General features: G+C 29.6%; 1 protein-coding gene across 1 annotated transcript; it reads left to right on the top strand.

Annotated features, from left to right (window-relative positions):
• Positions 1–211: 211 nt before the first annotated feature.
• On the top strand, positions 212–6,866 carry LOC146529942 (putative odorant receptor 92a). The gene is made up of 7 exons (XM_085200971.1): positions 212–3,312; positions 3,389–3,590; positions 4,181–4,277; positions 4,357–4,461; positions 4,538–4,626; positions 4,719–4,785; positions 4,955–6,866. The coding sequence occupies exons 1-7, from the start codon at positions 2,694–2,696 to the stop codon at positions 5,012–5,014; spliced, it is 1,239 nt and encodes a 412-aa protein (XP_085057097.1). The 5' UTR covers positions 212–2,693; the 3' UTR covers positions 5,015–6,866.
• Positions 6,867–8,570: the final 1,704 nt, after the last annotated feature.

Genomic DNA, 8,570 nt, shown 5'->3' with positions numbered 1-8,570 from the left:
TCCAGAACCTTTCGGCCTATAAGGGATTTTTGCGTCCTTACGCCGGAAGGAGTGTTTTTTTTTTATTAGTTTAGTATCGCTACAGACACTTGTACCCTAGTTTACCTTATTATTATATCTATTTTCCTTATCACATATATTAATTACATTATTGTTTATATACAAAATTCACACCTAATAAGAAAATATTATTTTTATAAATTTTACTTCCAACTAAAGTGATAAACGAGTTTTATATAATTTCACACTATATTCATAATTTCACACTTACAATGTGTGAATATAGTCTCTATATATCGTCACAAGAATCTTATAAGAAAATGTTTCGTCAATTGTGTTCTAATTACGTGCCTCTTCGGTTTCTTGTGACTGAAACAAGAGGTTCCGGTCTCTAAACTGTCTAAAAATAATTAAATTAACAAGTGCTAGTAAGCTGAGTGGTATCTTTTTAACAATGCATTTTTAAAAATTTTATAAGGTTTATAAATAAAATAAACCAGGTTAAGACATTTGTTCAACGCTACTGGCTTAAAATGAAGTATAGGTACCTTATTTGGACGAGTCTTGGTTGAGACGCATATTATTTTCGGTTCAAAACATATAAATTAAAACTTGCTTCTTAAAATAGTAAAAAAGTTCAATGTACTTTTGTAAGTCGTGAGTCGTGACTAATCAAACGTTGACTTTTTAAAATTGGCAACAAAATAAACGCTAAAACTTCTCGTAGTAATTTAAAATAAATTTTGTTTCGCTTTCGAAATTGGATACTTGATGTTGTTGATTCATTATCCAGGTATTTTTTGGTCATATTAGTGAAGTTTTAGTAAGTTATTTTGTATTGCGTTACGTAATTTACAAATAATAAGCTACAACTATAATTGTTTTTATCTGATACTTAAACGAGGATTGGAATTAGACATTATGAAATTACCATTAGGAACAAAATACAACATTTATAAACAGATTTGATAATCAGCAGTGTAGAGTATTTTTGAAATTTTTAAAGTGTTATTCCACTCTCAGGAAAGAAAAATATTTATTTAGAAAAATTTAACATAGCGGGACTTAAACCCACGCCTCTTAGAAACCGTCCAGGCGCTCTGACCACTAAGCCATAGGTTCTCAGGTTCTCATCGAGCTACGTCGAAATTCTTATACGTTTGTTACAACTTATTTATGTTGTTAGCATCTCTGTAGGGAGATTTTTACAAATTTTACCAATTTCAAAGATATATAATAAAGACGATATAGAATAACGTATAAGAATTTTTAACGTATAAAGTTTTTTATAAAAAAATAGGTAATTGGGTAAAATAGAACGAAAGATAACCCTTAATCGTTCTGGTAAGCTTATTCAGAATGAAAGTGGCATATCGGCAACGTTTAATAGTATTTTTGTAGTATCGTTATTTACTTTGATTTTGTTAAGGGCGGTTCACTGAGTTATATTAAATGAAATACCATATATCATATATGGGGTGAAAATTATTAATGTTGTTATTTATAAATTTTATAGCCTAACTATTACGCGAAGTAGTTATTATAAACATTAGAAATCAAACGCTTTACGCGTTATTCTATATTTGTTGAGGAAGTTTAATATATTGCGTTTATTGAAGCGTAAATAGAGCATCTAGACATTTTGTGGGAGTGTTACAAGTCAGGGAGCGGTAGTTTATTTGATAGAACTTTTGCAGATGTACATGAAGATGAGTGTTCATTTTGTTACTAGAACGATTTAATACTAATAGATAGAAGGCAGTCATGGCGCAGGGACACAAGTGTGCGACTGTCAACTCAATAGGTTGTGGGTTCGATTCCTATTCGAAGAAATGAAATATTTAATATTACCATTTCTTCGCTTTGGTGTCGAGGCAAAGCGGGGCGTTGAGTTCCGCCACTACTGCTTCCAGATTTCAACGAAAAGTGAGCTGAAAAAAAAAAACGATATAATTCTTAATCTAGACCATTTTGTATGTTAAATTATATTCAACATCTAGGTATATATGCCGCACGATGGGGATGTAGAAAAGGTCATGATAAACTAAACGATATGTACTTTTACAAACTACGGAGAAATAATAACAAAACGAAAAACTAAGTAAGTTTTAAAATTTTAAAAATCTGCTTAGGCCTCGCGGTCTGTGACTTCTTAAGACTTGTTTAACAGATTTTGATCATCCGTGCCTTTTTGTTGCTGCATTTTTGTAGAATCAGTTATTCATTTGTATGAAATAAAGAAAATCTTGTCGGTCTCAGTAAAATGACCACATATAGCTTGCGTTCATAAGTGCTATCAGTGTTCTCTTCAATGTCAATGTGACATTGCATTGTTTTATATAATAAAATGTAAATATAGTTAACCTACTTGTTCTACTAAAAAAACAAATGCTCGTTAGACGCGCGATGTTTATAGTCCCATTTGGTATGTGTTTATGTTTTTTAAATGTATTTTTTTATTACCCACTAATTATAGAAGCTAATATCATGAGATTATTTGAATATATAGTCATCTGTTTATATTACAAGGTGTAATTTAAATACAGTATTAAGTAATTAATTAAAATCGATGTCAATTAGTGTTTTTAATATTTAATAAGCAGAGTTTTTAAGTCTTCGTTTGAAACAGTTTAACTAAAGTATTACTCAATTATTTGAATGAGAAACTCGTGAGGTCTAAATTAAATAAAACAATGAATAAATCTAATATGGAAATTGTATATTTTAATAAAGCATTGAAGAAAGTTCAAGCTTTCTTGAGACCGATAGGTTTGCAAATTGATGAAAATAATAGTAATATGACAATTCGGAAATGGCTTCGCTTTAGATGGGCATTCATAGTAAATATGATTTGGATGAACATGGACATCACAGGTCAGTCCGCGTGGCTAATTCAAAGTGCGTTTACAGGAAAAAGTTTTGTGGAACTAACGAATTTAGCACCATGCCTGGCCTTGTGTCTTCTTGGTGATATAGAAGCTTTCTTCTTCATGAGACATAGCAATAAGGCGCGTGAATTAGTGCGATCTATACGATTTCTTCAATCAGTAACCGCTGAAAAGGATATGGATATTGAGGATATAGCTTTTTTAAAAGGTCAAATAAAAATTTTCTACATCGCCGTCAACACTATAACAGTTATAATAACTGTTGGTATTATAGGTTTCGGTGTCAGTCCTTTCATAAACATGGCTTTACACTATAAGAAGACATCTGAGTTCGTTTTAAATCAGCCATTTCTTATTTTATATCCTTTTGATATAAATGATATACGATTTTATTTTATTGCATATTTTCATGTTATGTGGACAGGTCAGTGGGTTTTTTAGAATTTTTTATTAAAAGTATTGTTACAAATTTAAAAAATATATTAATATTTATATTTCAGCTGTCATTGCAGTTTTAACAGTGTTAGCTCCATGTTTCTTGTGCTACGCGTGTTCTACATTCATTATATACCAATTTCATCGTCTTCATAAGGACCTAGAACAAATAATACCATACACAGATACTTTAATCTTGTACGAAATTAACGATGACGTTAAAGAAAAGTTTATACAGATAATTGATCGTCACAGAAAATTAATAGAGTGAGGCAAATCTAATGTTTACCGTTGTACATATTATATCGATGATTTACATGAATGTTTTAATATTATATAAATATTAATATTATTATAAATAAATTATATTTATTTACATGTCCTTCAGAATATTTTATACAGGGCGAGGCGGTCGATGAATTTTATGAGATAAAATATTTTTGATTAGGATCAATAAAGCCGTAGAAAACAGAAGAAGAGACTTGTAAATTTCTAATAGATATAGATCGTCAAACACCACTTCTCGTTATGTAAAGTAAGAAAATGAAAAGAAGCTAAAATAGAAATTATTAGTGATAGTATTTTCAAATAGCCTAGCCTAGCCTATTCGGGTCCACATCTGAACATAGGCTTCCCGCAGGGAGCGTTAGAGCTCCCGATCCAAAGTATCTTAACTTATGTAACTTAATTCGAGGAAGCTTAATTGAGGTATATTCAAAGCATTAATAGTAAAAGTGGGTGGATATTATCGTTTTTGGTGTAAAATTTTAATAAAACCTTATTGATCTTGCTATATGCGGAAAACAGTGCAAACCTAAAAAAAAACTAAAAATGTTATATTGTAAAATAACTTACAGGTGTGTAAATTTAATGGAATTTATATACACAGAGTCCACTCTATGTAACGTAATTACAAGCTCATTACTTATATGCCTGACAGGGTTTAATGTCATGGTAAGAAACGTGTGATATATAGGTATTATTATTATTATTTATTGTAATTTGAAATATATTTATAATTTATTGTTTTTAGGCAATCGATGATATAGCCTTAACTCTACCCTTTCTGCAATTCCTTTTGCTGGGTTTAGTGCAAATTTACATTTTATGTTATTACGGAGATATGATTATGATATATGTGAGTTTTTTAAAATAAATTTATGCTTGTTTTATTATTATTTTAAATATTTTCTAATATTTTTACATTTTTACAGAGCGCTAAAGTGGGTGATGCAGCTTATAATTGCCAGTGGTATAGAGCAGACGTCTCAATTGTTAAAGATTTGATGATTATCGCTGCTAGGTGTGAATTTATTTAAATAATTAATTTATTTTATATAATATTAACTTTTTGAAAAATATATAGGAAGTAATAAAATGTTGTTTGTTATACAGGGCTCAGAAACCGTGCAGAATGACAGCTCTAAGATTTTCTGATATTAACTTCAAAACTTTTACTAGAGTAAGTTTACTTTTATATACAAGCATGTATTGGAATCAGTACTTACTTCATACTGCTTGCTATGTATATTACTAGTTACTAACCCCGTAATGAATTTGACAATAACTTACGAATAGTTTACGGAAACACAAAATAATGGCTGCCTAATTAAATTTTATGTTTTTTTCAGATACTAAGCACTTCCTGGTCTTATTTTGCTCTATTGTCATCTCTATACAAACACGATTAAAGTTAAATAGATATATGACTACAACTTTAATGTATGTAAAAGAGTCTACGTAAGTTTCTTTTGAAACAATAAAAACTGCAAAGCACTTATAGTTACAAACGAAAAATTGTTTGTTTTTCATCTTTTTTTTTATTATTATGAAATGTAATAATAAATTTTAGTTAATTAGTCAGTAGTCAAGTATGCGGTAGCACGACGTAATTTCGTCGTGTGCCAAATACTAAGAATTCTTCATGAATGCCGCTTTACTGGGAGTCACAGATAATAAAATAAACAATTTCAATGATCATTGTTAGAGGCAATAAATTTGAAGATTTACAGCACACTCTAGCCATCTTGAAAGACGAGCACTGTAAACAGTTTGGAAAATGAGTTCTCAATGTAAACGTAACGTCGTGATGTGTCATTAATCCTCCTGGGTTATGGACGTGTGTACTGATGTTGTACATTGCTTCTTTTAAAGAAAATTGATAGCTTAAGCTTTTACTATTGTATAGAATTAGTTTATATCTGCTTTGTACTTTTATGTGTTGCTTAAATTGAAAAATAAATGAAATTTAAAAGTTTGCTCCATTTAGCTTTACCTATATTGTTATCAAATTTTACTTTATTGAAAAGTTTTAATTTTGTTAAACATAGCCATATCGTTGAAAACAATCATTCTATGAAATATAATATAACACACAAAAAAATATTTTTATGGTGTGAAGCGAGCCCTTTCATTTCAGACTCGAATTAAGTACTCGTAGATTATGTAAAAACTTATAATCCGCCATTTTTACTACGGCGGCCATCTTGGATTAACAATGATATGTAATGTTATTGTCAATTCAATGGGAAGCTCTCTGGCAAGTGTGTCAAATTGAGCTTGAAAGATTTTATATATTAAAACCGCAGGTTAAATAAAAATTATAGGAAATCAAAATAAAATCACTGCGAAATTAATAGGTGTGTATCTGTAATTAGGGGTGTGACTAAATTGCCGTAATCGTATATCATGCGTACGTAACACTAAAGTGTAATTGGAAACCGTAAGAGCTTTTTCACATGATGCTCTTAATATTAAATTATATTCACATTACTCATAGTAATAATTATATATGTTATAGTACCAGGTTCGTTTTTTATGCTGATGCAAAATTTACTATCCTTTTGAATATTTATTTATTTTTTAAATAATATTATTAAATTAGTTACATGAGAGCTGCTGTTGGAGAGTTAAAGAAAGTACGAAATTATGTATAAACTTACTCAAACTAAATTTTAAAAGCAAAAAATACAATTAAATCTTAAACTAAAATATATCTGAGACTACTTATTGCTTTTGATATTAGAAGAACGGTAATCTGTTTAAACTTAACCTATTCTAATGTAACCTACGACTAAATTATTCAACATTAGAATAATAAGTGTCTAAAAGTTATGAAATTTTCTTTCCCACCGGTGCCGTTCACCCGATCTCTCTCCTTGTCAGCATTTTTATAGCGCTCGACAGCCTGTCAGACGGTCATATTATAATATAAAATATTTTTTCTGTCTTGCTGATACCGAGCGCTATAAATTTAATTATATAAAAAGGGGTATGTTAACTATTTTAATTTATTACGATACCCAATTGTATCCTAGGTCTTTCACAAAAGGTTAAAATTAAGAAAGTTTCTACACTCACATATGGCGCATATTGCTCTGTAAGCTTTTCTATTTCGTACTCCCTTAATTATAGCGCTTGCCAGCTTATGCTCAGATACAGCGAGGAATAAGCGTTTATTTATTCTGTATAGTAAATAACGTTGTAAAGTGTAAGAAGCGTGGTGATTTACTATAGCATGTTTAATAATACATTTTACTAACTTAGTGTTTTGTTAAAATGCTATTTCTGTAATAAATATAGAGCGTCTGAGAAATGTGCACTCATTTTGTATGAAATGCAAATTACTTGTATTTATAACGTTTGGAAAAAATCTCAAAGCGCCTAGCAGTGAAAACTTAGTGCCGATTGTCGAATGGCGGAGCCCGACACCCTTTGTCTTGTCAGAGTGAGAAAATGAAAATATTTCATTTCTACGAGCAGGTATCGAACCCGTTATCTCTTTAGAAATTAAACACTTGTGAACATTTATGTTATTTTCTTGTATTAAACCTGTACAAGTAAGCACATTCTATAATCAGGAGGATTACCATTGTATTTCACTTTACTACAGAAAATCTTTCCAGTACAACATTTAGAATGAAGATTACTATCCTCATTCTAAATACATTTCTTGAAAGCTTAACTTTTGTGTGAATATTTTAGTATTCAGTTTTTGTATAAGTCTCTAGAATTCCTAATTTAATCAACTCTTTAATATTGAATATTTTTTATTATACCTAAAGGACATTTTCTTTTTCTTTTCTTTAACAATAGATACATAAGAAAATCTAATAAGAAATGACAATTATTATGTCTCATAAAAATGAAAGCTGGAAAAGGTCAAAATAATGTTAGCACGATTTGCTCGCCGACATGTCGATATTGGCAGGCAAGAGCTCATTTATTTGGATTTTTATAGCTCAATCATACAAAAACAAGATTCACCTATTTGTGTGCGTTTCCTGTGGTCAAATTACCTATACTTGCATAAAAACGTATTACTTTTCTTTAGATCCAATTCATAAGTTCAAACAAATTAGGTCACGAGCAAAACTACTTGTATATTATATCTATATGCAAAAAGCATTATATTACTCGTATGTGTACCCTTTAAAGGATAAATTATATTCAACTTCATTAAATTGTTGTATATTGCAGAAGTTTTAGGCCTTTAAGAGCTGTAAACATTATTTATATTTAAATGTAAATTATAAATCCATCAGCTTTGGACAGTTAATTTTTCTCCTGTTTCCATTTATTTTTCTTAATGTTCTTAATTTTGATATATTTCTAATGTATTTAAAATGTACTCTGTCTCCGGTTTACCTACAATAATTCTTCTTACTAGATTTTAATATTATTCTAGCATTATATGTCATACGAAACTAATTATAGCGAAATGCAGAAGATAATTTATATGTATTTCCTCGAGTTAACTATTATGAAAGACCATGTCTTACAGCACCGATCTCGTGACAGGGTACCATTAATCTTTTTCCGTGGTCGTGGTCGATAGATTAACGTATGTACTATACAGCTGTAATGACCAACAGATTATATGACCCATTTTTACAACTATCATTTTGCAGAAAGCCCAAGCCAATATCTTTTTATATTTCAGAAGGAAGGGCAGCTAAGGGTGTTTATGAAGCGTAAGAGCCCTGACCTTTTTTCTACAGAAGCCGGTATAGGTTTATAATTTTAGGAGAAATAAGATTTGACTATATTAAAATAATAAAAAAATCGGCTGGACACTTAATCGGAACAATTAAGATATTGAAATAACAAGAAGAAAACAATTAAAAACATTCTAAAAATATAATTAATTTTATCTATATTAAATTTAATTGTTCATTTTTATATTGTAAACTGATTTGAAAAAGAATTACTTTATATTTTTGTTTTGTCTGATTGTAAGTTAAGCTA

This window comes from Heliconius melpomene, chromosome 17 (genome assembly GCF_056956725.1).
Source record: "Heliconius melpomene rosina isolate 202511_hmr_F chromosome 17, ASM5695672v1, whole genome shotgun sequence".
Taxonomy (NCBI): Eukaryota; Metazoa; Arthropoda; class Insecta; order Lepidoptera; family Nymphalidae; genus Heliconius; species Heliconius melpomene.
Note: the sequence above shows the minus strand (reverse complement) of the source record. Positions and strands in the feature narration are given on the sequence as shown.

Bases quoted from the DNA above. Each gene is read 5' to 3' on its own strand.
- LOC146529942 (XM_085200971.1), top strand. From the start codon at position 2,694: ATGAATAAATCTAATATGGAAATTGTATATTTTAATAAAGCATTGAAG. The intron at 4,462-4,537 runs GTGAGTTTTTTA...ACATTTTTACAG, and splicing joins GAGATATGATTATGATATAT to AGCGCTAAAGTGGGTGATGC. The intron at 4,786-4,954 runs GTAAGTTTACTT...TGTTTTTTTCAG, and splicing joins ACTTCAAAACTTTTACTAGA to ATACTAAGCACTTCCTGGTC.